The sequence below is a fragment of the Epinephelus fuscoguttatus genome, linkage group LG23, assembly GCF_011397635.1.
Source record: "Epinephelus fuscoguttatus linkage group LG23, E.fuscoguttatus.final_Chr_v1".
NCBI lineage: Eukaryota > Metazoa > Chordata > Actinopteri > Perciformes > Serranidae > Epinephelus > Epinephelus fuscoguttatus.
The window spans coordinates 16019219-16036494 of NC_064774.1; the positions used below are offsets into that span (position 1 = coordinate 16019219).

The window sequence follows — 17276 nt, forward strand, 5'->3', positions numbered from 1 at the left end:
AAATTAAGAGCTTAAGCTAAATCTTTCACATTTTGAGACATTCTGCAGTAAAGCATTAACATGCTGTGAAGTGCCACTTAACAAACTGATGAGATTTCCAGTAACAAAGTAAACATGTTTGTTTAACGCCACATTCACATCCTGAGTTTGTAACACATAGCAGATGTTCAGATTTTGCTGTATTCACGTTACCCGCAGTGAGTGTTTCGCTCTGGGCAGCAGCTCACAATCTACTTATGAAAAGTCTGTTTCCACTGCAGTCCTGATTGTTACCATGACGACGCACGCAGTGAGAGGAGGAGTGAAGAGCGCTAACCTCGTTATGGGACCCTCCCCCTCAGGCCCTTTCCTCAAGAGCAGCAAACACTGCTGGGACAAGAGGCCTAGACGCATTCCTCTTTATATCATTCTCCTCAATAGCAACAGAAGTAGACGAAGAACTGTCTTCACATTTTTTAAAGCTGTAGGAACAGTTTTATTCTGAAATGAAAGCAACAGTACAAAATGGTTTCACATTTTGGGAAATATGCTTATTCACTTTTTTGCCCAGTGGCGCCCCTAAGGTGGGGCCGTGGCCACCCTGACAAAATCCCCCTCCATCAGGGCATAAATAATTGGATGTTGACATTATTGTGTTTAAGAAGCTGAGGCACATTCATTTTTTTAATCAGCACACTCCCAGAAACGCCTGCAGGTCCTCCTTTACCAGTTCAGTCACGCATGTCAGAACTTAACCAAGACCATGGGACAGGGCACTAAGTTTTGGGATGTCTAGAAAGCATCAGCTACATCAGGACGTCATCTGTTAAAAGCCTCCCGTTGTCGGATACGACATGAAACTTCTCCAGTTAGCTCAATCATGTTGTAACTAAGACATCCGCTGGAAATTTTTTTTTTCACGGGCCATTTAGTGAGTTATTACAGACACCGCTCAGAGCTATCAGCTAACGGCATCCCTACGTCGCCCCAGTAAATGGTCGCGCAACGATTACATCACATCCAGAGCCCGTAACTTTACAGGAACCTTCCTCCTACTCCGCTCTCTCAGTGGAGACACGGCAGTTGAGAGGGCCGAGCGAGAGGACGTTCCTGTAGTAGTTCCTGCCCCCCAAATAGTATCAGGAACTTCTTCAGTGGAAACGGGCCTAATATGAGCTCTGTGAGTACCCACGAACCCCCTTAGACTTGAGAAGGCCCCCAGTAAATGTTGGAGCCAACATGGCTGTTTGTTTTTTGGAAAGGCTTTTATATTTTGTGGTGACTAGTATGCCATGCCACAAGGGGACAGTTAATATGTTGGTGATGGGTCATGTCACACAATCAAGTGATAAATAGACACAGGTGTGTGGGCTCATTATGTTTGGACCATAGGAGATGTAATGTTTCTTACCACAAAATGGCAGACTGTAGACTTACACTGTACAATTGGATTCAAATTTGCACAAGAACAAACGCAACTACAGTAAACTACAGTAAACTACAGTCTGCAATCCGACACAGCACAACGAAAGAAGCAAGCAAAGGATTAACTTAAGGTATGTGCGCAAAATACATTGTAGTGTTTCATTCACAATTGTGGCTTTTGGTATTGGGCCCATTAGTCACAAGACTTACAATTAATGTACTGCTTCAAATTCAAGCTGTATATCTGTCTTTTTTGGATTGTTGTGGAACTCAAAATGTTAACTGCACTAGTAGTCTTCGCACATCAGAAAATTAGTAACATTAGTAAACGACATGATGGTGCAGTGGTTAGCACTGTCGCCTCACAGCAAGAGGGTTCCTGATCCGAACCCCGGGTGGGAGTTTCAAACCTCAAGGTGTGGGAGCCCTTTTGTGCGAAGCTTACATCTTCTCCCCATGTCAGTGTGGGGTTTTTTTCTGGGTGCTCCGGCTTCCTCCCACAGTCCAAAGACATGCAGGTTAACTGGTGACTCTAAATTGTCCGTAGGTGTGAATGTGAGTGTGAATGGTTTTCCGTCTCTATGTGTCAGCCCTGTGATAATCTGGTGACCTGTCCAGGGTGCACCCTGCCTCTAACCCAATGTCAGCTGGGATAGGCTCCAGCCATAGTTCCATGACATAATTTTCGACTAGCCTACATACTTCAGCAGCATAAGCAAATCCCTGAAAGTCAAGATTTTCAGTGGCCTCTTCTGGTCACCCCTGCGAAAAATCCTGTTCCACTGTTTATGCTAAAGGTTATGTATGGAGATCAACACCCCTCTCATGTCTGTTTAGGTAAAATAAAGCTACAACCAGCAGCTGGTTAGCCTAGCTTAGAATAAAGACTGGAAACAGGGGGAAACAGTAAGCCTGGCTCTGTCAAATGGTAATAAAATCAGCCTACTAGCACTCCTAAAGCTCGCCAATTAACACTTAATGCCTCGCTTTTTTTTTCTTTAAAAAAAAACCTGTTCAAAATAGATTAAATCAGCGTGACATCGCACTAACAACAGTAATTACTTCCAGGTAGACAACAGGCAATTAATTTCAATTGCAGATGTTACCAGCTCACCCAGCTTCAGTTTCCTGTCAAAAACACAAGGCAAATGTTTACTTTTTTTAGATGGCCATAAACTAACTACCAGAGGCTGCGTTTGTGCAGCACTTTAATTTTATTTACTTGATTTCATTTTATGAATGTGACCTGGGGTTTTATGCCTGGAAGTTATTTTAACTAGAATTACCACCTTGCATTTCTATGCCTCTGCGAACCCGTCAAGTTTCTCTTACAGTTTACATCCATGTCTGTGAAAACATGGATGCTACACACACATCTTCCCCCAGCAGTACAAAAGATCTATACAGTCAGCACAGTTTAAAGGTGGGCACCCAAGATTAGTGTCACCAATTTAGTAACCATTCAAATGTCTCCCCTTCCGTTCCTGAGTTGTGATGTTCAAGTAATGGCAAAAAGCTGTTTTTTGCATAACATTATGATGTCACAGTGAAGTTTACCTTTGACCTTTTGGATATATAATGTCATCACTAATGTGAAACATTGTCATATTTAGCATATGAATTCCAATTATGTCAAAAACATGTTTTGTGAGGTCACAGTGACCTTGACCTATGACCACCAAAGTTTCAATCAGTTCATTCTTTAGTCCAAGTGGACGTATGTGCAAAATATAAGATAATTCCCTCAAGGCCTTCTTGAGGTATTTTGTTGACGGTGACCTTGACCTTTGACTGCCAAATTCTAATCAGTTCATTGTTTGAGTCCAAATGGACATTTGTGCCGAATTAAAAAAAAAAATAATAAATCCATTAAGGTGTTGTTATGATAATGTGTTTAAGAGAATGAGACAGATGCAAGGTCACGATGACCTTGACCACTGACTGCCAAATTCGAATCACTTCATTGTTCAGTCCAAATGGACGTTTGTGCCAAATCCAAAGAAATTGATATATGATATTATGTTTGGAAGAATGGGTCAGACAGGCAAACCCAAAAACATAATGCCTCTGGCAACAGCTATCCCCAGCGCTGAAGCATAACAAACATTGTGATTTGGTCTGTAATGAAGGATAAAAACAAGTTGTGGTATTATGTGCCAGCTGATCCACCATGACGTTGCCACGCACCCAACAGAGACTCCAGGCAGTCACAGTCCCCGACTAAGAAATTAACAGTGTCTCAATTCAGGGTCTGCAGCCTTCGAAGGCTGCATTTGAAGACCAACTGAAGACATCGGTGCGACCAAGGCCGTCCCTTTTCGAAAGCTCCTTCAAATGCGGCTAGCTTACTCCTTCTTCCATCAAGTGCAGCTGGTTGCTAGGTAACAGGAATGCCAACGGGTCAGGGCGAGAACAACTAGTGATGCAACAGGAAAATTCTCCGCAGACCAGACCATTTCATTCCAGAGACGATCAGTTTGGCTGATGCGGTCCTGTAAGGACGTGGCCGACTCTGACCGCGAAGGCCACGTCCTCCAAAGGTTGCAGCCCCTGAATTGAGACATAGCTATAGTCCCGTACATTACCCACCACAAATCTACAGCTCGCTGTTATATACACAAAGAAAGCTTCTTTTTTTTTTTTCTTGTCAAAATACAATCTAGTTTATTGAACTGCTATTGCCCAATGAAACACAAAGGTGAAAACAGACATGGAGATCAAATTTAAGACAGGCAATACAACAGGCTGGAAGATAAAAATTAATTATTTTTTTTTACAGTACAACATGGTCTTAATTGGGAATGAATATTTCTCTACAAGGATGCAAGCAACTCCAGGGTGATGTGAAAAAAAAAATCATCACAACTTTAAAAACATACAAAAACAAAGTAACATTAAACATACGGTACAGAAAAGCCACGTCTTTTTTTTTTCAGTTATTTCAGCTTGGAATAACTAGTGTGACTGATTGTCAAGCTCACTTTTTTTCTTAATTAACATTATAGATAAAACATAAATATCATCAAACATCATAATAATCAACTGTAAGACTGTTTTAAGTGTTTGAATTGCTTTAACATAATAAATTACCACTAAAGCTTGTTTTATTGTGAGGTCGGCTTATTTTACTAAAATCATACACGTGTGCAGCCAGGAAGAAAAAGACAGTCTGCAACAAGTAAATTAATACATGTAATCCACTCATTAAACCAACAGATGCACTGCAGATCATGAGCTATATAAGATCTCTTCTACTATTGCTTTTTAAATTGGGTCATGATCTATTTTAGAATCATAACTCCCTGCAATCCAAAGAGAAAAGGGAAGGGGCCAAGGAGGTGATGACAGTGCCAGAGAATCTGGAGACTTCTTTTTAACAGCAGTTAAGATGCCGCGGTAGGAACAGGAGAATTGCATAGTTCAGCAGCATCATCTTATTCGAATTTTATGACGGAGCCGGTTATTTCCCTTTTTGAATGTACCTGTGCAGCCCTGAAACCTTTCCCCCGCGTATCACTCCTGCGGCTCGTTAGAATAAGGAGCGAGACGAGAGGGCTATTTATACAAACGAGGGGGTGAGAAAGTGAGAAGGTGAGATTTCATGAGGCAAAAGCGTGCGCTGAGTTGATGTTGTTTCCATCATGAACAGATTCTGGATGGATCACCAGGCGCATAATGAAAGTATCTGAAGCGTTGCTGATGTTAATGAAGCCAAAATGAAAAGGTGTTTGAAATCTGTATATTCTGGGAGGAAAGCATTAAAATATGGAGGGTCACATCTATACGTTTATACCCTGTATAAAGCACCATATTTATGTTTCCATTTTGTGCTATGGTGGAACTGTTTGTCATGAAGCTGTTCCCCTCAAACAGAAATGCTGGGTCAAGCGCTGGCCCACGGTAAAAGGAAAGACACGATAACAATGACAAGGGAGAGGGAGAGGGGCAGCAAAAGGAGGAGGATGAGAGGCAGAGAGAGGGAAGATGGCCACAGAGACATCAGACGCTTGGGGCCTTGTGGCAGCTCCACCGGACTCTTTTGTTTCTCCATGTTTGGCCGGCAGATGACCAGAGGCCTGACCTGTGATATGCTTTCCTGGAAGATGAAGAAGAAAGAGGTGAGTGTCGATATCGTATGGACAAAATGATCTAGGACGTAACGTACATTATACAAGTGATTTTGATCTTTGATCTCTGTATGATGGGCCTGACAGGACTCACAAGGTTCAGGCCGGGCTGTAACTTCTCAAAATTCCCCTGAATCGAGTCAGTTTTTTTTTCCCGTAAATGCATACCTTACGCTGCATTCACAAAGAATCAGGCAAAATTGGATGGCAGTTTAGCGGATGAGAACTGTAATGGTAAACAACACTGCCATCCAAAGTTAAAATTAAGGATGCAGGATACTGGATTTTTTTTGCCGACATCCGACATTCTGATACATAACAACTCAACTGATAACAAAATCAATATGTCCACTTTTTTCCCCACTTATTTTTAGTGATCGTCAAGTCTCTTCTGTCGGGAAATTCTGTCATTCGTTCTTTCATTTTCCATAACCTCTTATCCTGTTAAGGGTCGTGGGTTTGCTGGAGCCTATCCCAGCTGACACTGGGTGAGAGGCAGGGTGCACCCTGGACAGGTCACCAGACTGTCACAGGGCTGACACATAGAGACAGACAACCATTCACACTCACATTCACACCTACGGACAATTTAGAGTCACCAGTTAACCTGCATGTCTTTGGACTGTGGGAGGAAGCTGGAGCACCCTAAGAAAACCCACGCTGACACGGGGAGAACATGCAAACTCTGTACAGAACCGCCGAACCCCGGGGTGGGGGAAATTAACATCATGCTATACGTGTATAATCTCACTGTGGCGGCCCACTAGCAGATGGGGACATGAAATAGAATGTAATTCGATGTAAGTAATATTCATTCATGAGGCAAAATGAGAATTGGGCGATTCTGATAAATTTAAAGCCGATATTGGCCGATAATGAAGAAGTACCAATATTATCAGCATGCTGGCCGATTCTGGTATTTCATTTTAAGGCCAATATCAGCCGATACCAATGTCGTGCCAATATTATTCATCCCTAGTTAAAATATTTTAATATTTTTCTAGCCATGCACCAATTTATCTGCCACACATCAGTATATCTGCAAATATTTGCCTTATATTTATCGCAGTCATATCAGTTTTGTGCAGGCTAAACGGCAGGGGTCGAAACTAAACGTGTTCTGTCATCCCATGGAGAGTAGAAAACATGTTTGGGATGAACAGAGACAAAAGGACACAATAAACTGGATATCGACGAGTCAGGGGACGCACCCTGTTATTTCCCCGATAATGCTACATTGTGAACAACAAGTACATGTTGACATCAGCAGGAGGAGAGCTAGTTAACGTCAGCTGTTAGCAGCCAGCAGCTGGCAGAAGTTGCACTGGGTTACATTTTGATATGTTCAAGGGCTGTTCAGTAGAAATGAGTATTGGGGGAAGGTAAATTATTAAGTTGTCATGATGTGTTAAAGGTCATCTTGTAAAATGTAGTTTTTGGTGAGAAACTCGGATAAATACAGCTGTTTGAAGGAGAAATGTGTTGAGGTTTTCATAACGAGACGGAATTATGGCATATACAGTGAAATATTTTTTAATGTAAAGTTAATTCTAATTCAAAGGTAGTGTAATGAAGGGCTGACCGACTTTATGAACAGCTCTGTTGGGCTTTTTATATAATAATTACCAACAAACACAAACATACAAACGACAGAAAGCATCTGTATCGGCTATTGGCCAAATTGTTATTTTAAAAATTGGTATGAGTATCGGCCCAAAATTTCCAAAATCAGTGCATCTGTACTTTCTGCCACCCTCTGGGACAGAATTCAGAACCGGATGTTACGTAGCTCCCTCATACAAGAAGAAACACTGGCGATCTAGGCTGGGTCATGATTTCTGTGAAGAGACATTGCTGTTGAGTTTTTCAGATCTATTTTTTTGGTGTTTCGAGCACCACGAGCCGAGTGCCATCGAGTTCCATTATATTGGAGAGAAGGCAGACATCTCTACGGCCGATATCTCAAACACTCGGCAACTCACACCAAAACAATCTATATCGATAAACAGCACTACGGGAATGGCGGAAAATACCTATTTTTGATTTTAGCGTTAACTGTCCCTTTAACTGTTCTAAACCACAGCTAAGAAAGTCCGACATTAAAACACAGAACAAGTTTGTCTAAGTTGTTGCCATGATGAGGAGATGTACAGAACATAGACTAATTAGACTTCACATTGCTGTTGTCTACCTCCAGTATGGTCCTGCTGTGTGCTCTGTCAGGACTGAGCCTGAGGTTCCAGCGATGTGATCTGTGGCTTCGCCCGCCGTCGTCCTCGCTCTCCGTGGTGTCTTGCCGCGCTACCCGCGGACGCTTACGTCTCCGGGAGCTGATTCGCTGGAGAGAACCTGGCTCCTGGAGTCTGAACCCATCAGGTTAAAAGCACAAGGTCAGAGAACTACAAGCAAAAAGATACTGTGTGTGAATATATACGTGTATGTGCACATCACACCTGCAGTCTGTATCCTCTATATCAGCATCTGCATCGCTCTCCCCCTGAGGGTCAGACAGTACACACTCCTCCTACAGAGGAATGACACACGTCAGACGAATATATTATATGCTACAAGCTGTTACTTTGGGTTAAGCATGACAAATATTTTTTCTTTCTGAGCCTCCACATTACTGTATGGGGGCTTTTATTTTGTAGTCACTGGATGAAACACCAGCGAGCCCTTAGTGAATCATCATTACTATTTGTACACCAAAAACAACAACACTTGATCATGGCATTTTGTCTGCGTGTGTGTTCTCGCGCGTCACTTTTTATCATCACCATTGTTATTATGCATGAATCCGCTGACACCTCTACACATGACTAATGAGCTCGCACCTCATCTGGTGGTTGCTTCCTACTGGTTTTAGCTCACATGCAAATACTAAGACTGATATCTATGATCTGATCATCAAAAAAATGTATCGAAAGCTGGCATTGATAGTGTGGTCAGATGCGTAGTCTCGCCTTCTTTTTTTAAAATCAGTTTATAGATTTAAATAATAATTTTGCTAGTATAATGTATTTTATTCATGCCAAGTCGACTGACTGCTTGTGTTTAATTTACATTTAACATTTAAGAAGTCTGACTCAACTGAGCAAAGCAGTTAACACGTTTATATTCCTCAAAATAAGGCACTGAGAAAAGTAGTACGCTACATTTTTTGTCTACAGAAATAAATGAGAACACTATATTAGGTATAATTTTTACCCGTTCCATTTAGATAAGTAAAGGGATAGATTGACATTTCAGCCAATATGCTTATTCTGTTACCCAGAGGATGGTTAGCTAATAGCTTAGCACAAAGACCAAAAACAAGGGGAAACAGCTACCCTGGCTCTCAGAAGGTAAAAACAAATCTGCCTGCTAAAAGCACCTCTGAAGCTCACTCTTTAACACATTGTATCGCCATTGTTTAGCTTGTTTTAAAGGAATACTTCACCCACAAAATGACCATTTGTGTATCAGTTAGTCACCAGGTAATATGCTGAATTTGAGAAGAAAACTTGAGCCCTTTTTAGATAGGAGTTGTGCAAATTTACAGGAAAGCCCAATCAGTCTTTTTTCAGCATTGGCAGTATAAAAACAAAATTGGGGAGTGCAGCAAAATGCCACCTGCCTACTTTTGTTTCTACAGAATGCGCCTTTTTTGGGGCAATGGGGGACGTGAGCAAGTAACAAAATGTGTAGCTCTGCGTGTGACGCAAACAGCCTTGCTCCGAGGTACGGCTAGTCAGTCATATCGTCCTTCACTGTCCCCATCACTTGACGGTTAATGGCCTCTTCGTTTGCGAGGGGAAGGAGGGCGCGCAAGTCTCCCCAATTGCTCATCTTCACAGTGTCTGTCAGGTTTGTGTTTCCCTCTTGCTTCTAATTCCTGCTATCAGCTGTTTCCTGTTTATCCACTGCCAGTGGCTCGCACATGCTGCGTCATCAACAGCTCCTCCCACAAGTCATCAACAGCCCCTCTCGTGGCAGAAGGGCACCTTGTTTTTTTTTTCTAAACCAAAAAGGTTCCGCCAATATGACTACCCTACAAGGCGGAAAATTGGGCACCTCGGATCAACTCCCCCATCCGGCTCTGTGTGTCTAAACGGCCCAACATTCGCTGAAAATCTGGCAGTGTAAAAGGGGCTATGGTCTGTTTCAGATGCCTCCACGATGAACGAAGAATCCAAAAACTGAGAAAATTTTTGATGTATTCGTTCAACAACAGCAAAACTATATCAAAACATCAGTTTATGAAATCTCCAACAACCTGTGCAAGATAACGCAAGTCTCATTTATCCAGTCGTATGCTCAGTTTTCTCAAACACATGCATTTTTACTAAATGTTACTATTTAAAACGCTTCCATTTCTACTTTAAACAGTCTCAGACATGGATGAGTAGCACATGTGTGCGTTTGAACTCTGCTCAATGGACTGCACAAGCAGAGTTCAAAGGCACACGCTTGCACAGGTGTGCTACTTGTTCCCAAAAGTTTTCCATCAAAATTAGCACATGTGCTGGTTTTTTAAACGCGGAAAACCCGCTAAAAATGGATGACAGTCTTTTTTTCCCATTGCCAGTTGACCAGAGCTTTGTACATGGCTCTGCAGCAGACTAATATGCCCTTCTGTTGCTTTTTTTTTTTTCTTTTTCTGGTGTGTCACATTGGACATTATGGATGGGCCGGAGAACAGGTTAGTAAACAGCTGAAAGCAGCATGGAGGCCAGTGAAAATGTTATGGTGTTTACTTTCTAATGACTCTTACTTATTCAGTGTCTCAAACTATTGTGTGGCAGCACGTCATTGCATCAAAGGGCTGAAATTAGTGTATCCACCTGGGCCTGATAAATACCGATGACTTCTGCTTTCTGAGTCATTTGTCCCGCAAGTTAATGCCAATTATAACCTTCCCTTTTAAATACAAAAGCTGTATGATAGTAGGTATTAGTGTTTGTTTTTGTGCAGGGGTTTTGGTTGGTTTTAGCCAAAGTGCATGTCAATGTGAGGTGCTGAACATACAACTGGATAAATGAGACTTGGATTATACTGCACGAGTTGTATGAGAGTTTGTAAACGGATGTTTATACTCAAATCCATTAGGAAAAAAAATCTGTTTTTGGATTCTTCGTTCACCGCAGAAGCTTGCGTGAAAAAGAAAGTATTCTTCACAAATGTAACATAACACAGGTTGAGTAATTGATATACAAATGATATTTTTGTGGGTAAAGTATTCCTTTAAAACTAAATAATGGTTTTACAGGGGATTACAGTATGTAAAAACTAAAGTTTCCTCCTCATAAACAGCTGTAAGAGTGACATTGAGCTTGTCATCTCACACTTGTTGAACTATCCCTTTAAACAAAACAGTGGAAAAAACACATCAAAACCTTCCTAACAATTCTGGCTTCCGTGTACGATGTTGCGTCCTCTGAGGAACATAAATTATGCCAGTACTGTCAGTTTCAAAATATCTCTTTCGGTTTTGGCCGACATGTAATAAACACTGGTATTCGTCACGTGTGCCTCGCATGCTGCAACCTTTAAAACAGGCATGCAAAACCACAGCTGTCTGCTAAAATAAAGGCAACATAAAATCTTCTGACACATGCAGGTCAAACTGTTCACATGACTGACGTAAATTGTTGCGCCCACATGCCTGTCATAAAGAAACACACACATGTCACATATTACCTCTGTGCCGTATCCTTCAGAGTACCTGGTTATTATTACCCTGTTTTTTCCACAGTGTTCACACAGCAGTGTGTCCTGAGAACAGAAAGTAAGGAAAGTATAATTGATTTAAAGAGATATGACGATCTGAAAACATCGTGGACATTTCCTTTATAACCCGCAGTAAAGAACACGCAGACAGCAGCAGAGAGATAGAGGTCAGCAGGACATTAAAGGCATGTATTTAGAGCACGATTACGGATGAAGGAACACTCTGAGCGACGGCCGCAGACACTTAAGTGGGAAGCCTGAGCACTCACCGGCGTAGGCGTGTGTGCTTCTGAATAAAGTGTACAGGGACCGGCCTCGCACAGACACACTACATCTACCTCTCCACAACTCGCCCCCATCTGAGACAGAGACACAAAGGCAGAGAGGATAACAACTGTGATCTGTTGGCCTGTGCGAAGCTCCTCGTGCCTTTCATCGTTAGCCAGCAGCATATTAACAAAGTAAGTTAAAGGAAAGGAGGGAAGCTTTGATGGACACAAACGTATACAATGTACAACAGTAGAAAGAACATGGAGATATTATCACATATCATCAGCAAAAGTTTTCATTTTGTGCATCCCAATCGGTGGCTCAGTGATGCGATTTCTGGCTTTTAACCTTTTCCACCTACTCGCATTTTTAACTGCTCAGAAGTGGAGGAGTTGACTGGCATTGCCAGGCATTAGAGTTATGAGGGCTGATAAATCCACGTGATTCAGTCAAAAAGCATCAGAGCTATTATCAAACACACGGTTCACTAGATGTTACAGGGTATGTTGTATTGTCGTTAGATTACTTGTATTTAAAGGGTACCTTCGGTATTTTTAAAGCTGGACTGTATTTTCCCTTTTTTGAGTCTAAGTGACTGATGGGAAGATCAGTTTTTTTTATTTGTCCAGTATTGAGCAAGACTGAAACAAACTGCAATGTAACCACTCGGGGCATTTGAGCACAATCACTTTACGTCCATTAAAAGTTTTTGTTTTTGTCACTGTCAGGCTCAGACAGTTTTTATAAGTGTCTGACAACATTATGGAGATATCCCTACAGAGATAGACCTTTTTATTAAAGTGTAACATCATTTTTGTTTAAACAGAAACAGCCCTGATATCGAAATCGGCACACCCACCAGACTCCATTTAAATAAACAGTAATTTAAGTGTGTATAGAGGCAGCTTATTTTCACATCTAACTGTGTGAATTAAGGGTTTATTTTGACCAAACTAGAGTTGATGATTGTTGGATCAGGGGAACGAAGAACCAGGACAGTCTTTGTGAGTTTTATTTTGTTTCTGTCAAGTTTCAATGAAGTGAGTTTTGATGATAAAACAACTGTTTATTTAAATGGAGTCTGGTGGGTTTGGCGATAGTGATTTTGGGGCTGTCTCTGGTTAAACAAAAAGGCTCTAACTCTTTAAAGGGTTACTAAAATGAACTGTGGAAAACTGATGTCTGTACAACCAGTCCCTGGATCTCCCTGCTCCCCTAGGACTATCATACAGTTTGTAGACAAGCATCAAGTAGTAATAAATCAATAAAAGATAAAAATGGTTGCATTTGTCTCACTTTTTTTTTTAAACCCATTTGATGCGAGAATCAGTTGGCCCCCAGGCATTTTCACATTATTTTATCTGGCCCCCATTCAAAAAAGTTTGGACACCCCTGCACTACATAGTACAGGAAAATGTAGTGTACTACTGGTGCACTAAAAATGGTCCAAAAGTTGAGTGTGGAATGATGGACACTTTTTACCCTCAACGGTCGCTGTCACAAAATTCTCAACTTGTGACATGGCAGCCAGGGACAACAAGAAGCCTGTTAGCTATACATGTTTTTTGCCCTAATAACTGTTGTCCAATAGAAGCCACGTAGACAACATTTGTTGGGTCTGTAATGATTTGGTACCGCGAACAACAAAGCGAGTGCTAATGTTAGCTTGATAGTGCTGACGTTAGCTTGATAGCTAGCTAGCTAACTTGCTCCAAGCTATGGCAGCACATTTTAAGTTTTAATTTTAAGTTTGGTTTATGTGTGGGCGGAGATAGCGGTCAAATGTTGGCCATAATGCTCCACCGTCCATTTGCAATTTGCTGTTTAAAAAGAAGACGAAGAAGAGGCGGTCACGGTCAAGCGTCACCTGCAAAACGGCAATGCGACGGCAGGTTTTTGAGACACCACGCAAAAAGTACGTAGTGTACATAGTGTACTACAATGATGGTTACTAACGGAAGTATGTGATTTGAGACACACACAAAGATCACGGAAGCAGATCAAGAGACAGGCCTGTCCCCTTATTCTCTCTTTCAAACTCGGACCAAAATCCAGTAACGGTAAAACTAGGCAGCACGGATCAAATATGAATCAAGCATATGTTACTGCTCTGCCTATTTCTCACCTAAAATGTTTTTAGAAACATATTTTAGTGCACTGTTTAGCTGTAATAGCGAGAGTTTGTGAACAGGAAGTGGGTGCCAAACTGTTTCGGCGCTAATCAAATGCAAACCAAGATTCTGTAACTGTTTTCAGAGACATTTATTTGCGATTGTTTGTTACCAGCTAGCCACGATTGCGCTAAACAGACAAGTTTGCGTTACGTCACCTACCAGCGGAAGCCTTGATTAGTCCGGTGTGGGGCAGTGCATTCTGGTAGTTGTAGGTTTTCTACCTCTTGAGCAAAGGTGAATGTCACAGCCCTTTTCTCAGTTTTCTCCAGCCATGTAGCAACAATTTCATATCCAGCAGCGAAATACCTCTTTAACAAAAAGGTCTATCTCTGTAGGGACACTCTCCAAAGACAAAATAACAAGCTGAGCCTGTCAGTGGCAAAATGAAGCACTTTTAGTGGACGTAAATCAACGGTGCACAAACGCCCATTAATTATATGTTACAGCCTTTATTGGCGGCTGCTGGCTGCAGTGTTCTCACTTTACACCAGACCAATTTCACAAATCGTTCCCATTCGTCTCTTAGACACAAATACATAAAAAGTAGGGTCCGGGTTTAAAAACAACAAACTTACCCTTTAATTCTTAAGTGGTAACTTTGTCTAATTTCCAGGCCACAAACTGTGACTCTAAGCTTGCTTTTCTCTCACATACAGACTCTCAGAGTGCAGGTAACAGATATAAATAAACGACCTCACCTCACAGTCATTGTCAGACGTCTCTCCGGAGGAAAAGAGGCCGTGGGAGTCAGATTCCCTCCGCAGCATGACCTCCGACCTGGCTCACACACTCACATAGACCTGCCGCAGAGAAAATGGCTCGGTCATGTTAATCAAGGGTTTTGTTGAAGTGTTTTTTCCTGTTTGATGTTGAGGATTTGAGATTTAGGAAGGCTTGGTTATTGTTTTATAAATGCAAGTAAAAAAAAAAAAAGAAAAGTGACAGTAGTGAACAGCTGTGACGAGCCAATCATATTGTAGGTATTGTTTTGCTAAATTCTGTTGTCCCAGTTAATGTTATTAATGTAATTTTACCACTCTTTGACAAGGCGCTCTTTGTAAAGGGTTCATACATGTGTTTATTCATAACATTTTGTGGTCTGAATACAGTTTTCATTGATGAAAACATGAATAAAAATAGGTTAGGTGTGGGTTTATTTATTCCTATAATTCCCATATGGCTGTGCCGGTATACTGAAGCATCATTTATTATCTTTTTTCCTAAAGTAAGTAAATAAATATTGTTTTTTAGTGTGTGTCCAGATGATGCTGTCTTTACGCAAGCAGCCTCACTGTAACATCTGCTCAGCAGTCAGTGTCCGCACTCCCATTACGTAATAACCAACGACAGTCAATGTTAGAGCCGGACAACTTTTAACATTATGATGTGAAGGGAATATACGTTATTAAAATTAAGAGCTCGCGCTTACTTCTGGTATTAAAATGCAGTGAATGATCCCCACATGCGCACACGTATGGAAAACATAACTCTTAATAATGAGCGGTAATAAAATAGAGCAGAGTAACCCATATTACCTCAGACGCATCCTGTCCAGGAACATGGAATAAACCCATAAAAAGTGACTGGAGGTGTGTGTTTAGAGGATGAGCAGCAGGACGCGGTGACGCTTGTCATTGTGGCGCGGGGAAGCCATGAGCTCGCGCTGCTTGTGGATGTTTGACATTGTAGCAAATCCTCCGTGTGATGTCGAGCGGTGACAGGCAGCTACGGTCCGGGAAGCGCGCGCTCACCGGGGTGCCGAGTGTTCCCAAAGCAACGCGGGAGCGCGGAAAGCGGCAGGAGGGACTTCCGGTCGGTACTTTCGGAATAAAAGAGAGTATTGAAGAAAGTCAAACAACAGGTAAGGGCTTGAACCAGGGGCCTGTAGGGTGGGGGGCCCTTGAAAAAATTATACAAGGTGCCATGTCGGAACTATAGTCTAGAAAATTGCAATCATTCAAGTTTTTTTTGTGAGACATCAATATTAAAAACACACCATTACATATAAAGGGGATCAAGGTAAATTCAGGGCTCCAAATTCGGGGCCATTATGTCGCAGCATCAGACAAAAAAGTGCTTCTGAACATGATATTTTCACGTAATTTATGTCTAAACATGCGTTTTTCATTATGTTCTTTCACATATAACCATCAGACATGACCTCTCCTAAATGTATACATGCACTTAGAGAGTACCCGTACCCCCAAATATTTTTTTTAATCCAAACAAAGTCGGTAAAACTAGGTTATAAAGCATATTATCATTCAATTTTCTGCACATATAAATTTGTTTCAATCAGTTTTTTCAATTTTATTAATAAAGCCCAATATCACAAATCATAATTTGCCTCACAGGGTTTTACAGCATACAACATCCCTCTGAGCTTTGGACCCTCCCCCCAAAAAATGGTAGAAACCTCAGGAAGAGCAACTGAGGATTGCTGCTTCTTTTGCAAACCGCTTTGCAACCCACCTCCACCCCAGCTCCTCATGCTGTGTCTGACTTATAAATGTCATTTCTGTTTGTCGTTGATGCTGCTCTGTTCTGTTCCCGGGGGGTCTTTGCTGCTGCTCCCCCTGCCTTAGGCTTTCCATGTAGGCGCATGGAAGAGGCTTTCTGCTTAGGGATTGTTTGTACATCTAGAGATAAAGAGTTTGTCATGATACCAATCTAGAATTTGCCACCTTGGTACCAGTGAGTGAAAATTCTGACCTGGGGCCATAAAACCTGATCACCACTGATTTCCCGCAATGTTTTCGACCATGATGTTTCCACTATTGCTCCGTATGTGTTTCCCATCCCATCTAAGATGTACAGGATGTCAGGACGGTGCCTGGCGGTGTCAGTGGGAAACGTGGCGGGACAAGGACGAAAGTTAAGGTGGTGAAAGTCCAACTGCGGTGGGCAGAAGGGGCAACTTTCACTCAGGAGAGCGATGTTAACGTCCCGGAAGATTAAACAGACAAACCCTGTTCTTTTTTCCTAAACCTAACCATGTGCGTTTGTTGTTGAAGGAAAAAAAAAATCAGATCATGGTGTTGTACCGATGTAGTATGTTGATTTTGAAAGAGACTGTATGTAAACTGTAAATTTCCTGTGAAAATAGAAGTGTATTTTGAAAGAAGACAATGCATGTAACAGGCAGAACTTGACACAGTGTCCCAGAATGTCAGCAACCAACGCACCCAAGGTACCTTGCACGTCGTATCTGGATGTGGAAACCAAACATCAATATGTGACGAGGTCGGAGTGAGAATGTGTTGGCTTCCATTTTCTGTATATTTCTATTTTGTTTTAGTAGGGTTTTTATGATAACCTGGATATTCAGGTAGAGACACCACCTTGTTTTCTTTGGCTCCATAAGCATATCATGTTAGTTGATACTGTATTTTGGTATTGCATATTCACAAAACCTCACACACAACAACCTACTTTCAGAAAACCTTCCCTTGTTTTCTGTCCTCTTCTACCTCTGGCAGGGTTCTCGCCCCTCTATCATGATCTGAAAGTGGTTTTATGAACCCACCAATCATCAGGTCCAAAGAAGAGAGCCCACTTACATACCTTCACCACTCACAACTGCCAATGCATT

At 41.7% G+C, this 17276-nt stretch overlaps 2 protein-coding genes across 5 annotated transcripts in view; one reads left to right on the plus strand and one right to left on the minus strand.

Moving 5' to 3' along the window:
* si:ch211-63p21.2 (FH1/FH2 domain-containing protein 1) overlaps nucleotides 1-17276 on the plus strand; it is a 47096-nt gene that overhangs the window by 20831 nt on the left and 8989 nt on the right. Inside the window, exon 1 of one of the 3 annotated variants that reach the window (XM_049567558.1) lies at nucleotides 11617-13425. The exons of 1 other annotated variant lie outside the window; for it this stretch is intronic. The gene's annotated coding sequence lies outside the window, so the exon portion shown is untranslated. Of the gene's footprint in view, nucleotides 1-11616; nucleotides 13426-15414; nucleotides 15546-17276 lie in introns of those variants that run through there. One more of the 3 variants, XM_049567557.1, reaches the window with a different exon arrangement.
* Nucleotides 4251-15426, minus strand: si:ch211-63p21.1 (uncharacterized). Of its 2 annotated transcripts, XM_049567562.1 has the most exons (7): nucleotides 15220-15425; nucleotides 14383-14484; nucleotides 11510-11599; nucleotides 11211-11285; nucleotides 7985-8055; nucleotides 7723-7894; nucleotides 4251-5500 (listed from the first exon to the last, which is right to left on the minus strand). In XM_049567562.1, exons 2-7 carry the CDS (start codon nucleotides 14449-14451, stop codon nucleotides 5288-5290), a joined length of 690 nt encoding a protein of 229 aa, XP_049423519.1. In that variant the 5' UTR covers nucleotides 14452-14484; nucleotides 15220-15425; the 3' UTR covers nucleotides 4251-5287. The 2 variants fall into 2 exon arrangements, with proteins under 2 accessions (XP_049423519.1, XP_049423520.1); XM_049567563.1 differs by lacking the exon at nucleotides 11510-11599 and having other exon boundaries at nucleotides 15220-15426.

Excerpts from the sequence above, each read along its gene's own strand:
- si:ch211-63p21.1 (XM_049567562.1), bottom strand. The coding sequence starts at position 14,451 with ATGCTGCGGAGGGAATCTGACTCCCACGGCCTCTTTTCCTCCGGAGAG. Across the intron at positions 8,056-11,210 it reads CTGAAGGATACGGCACAGAG|GAGGAGTGTGTACTGTCTGA; the intron begins GTAATATGTGAC and ends ATTCCTCTGTAG. Across the intron at positions 7,895-7,984 it reads ATAGAGGATACAGACTGCAG|ACTCCAGGAGCCAGGTTCTC; the intron begins GTGTGATGTGCA and ends TGATGGGTTCAG.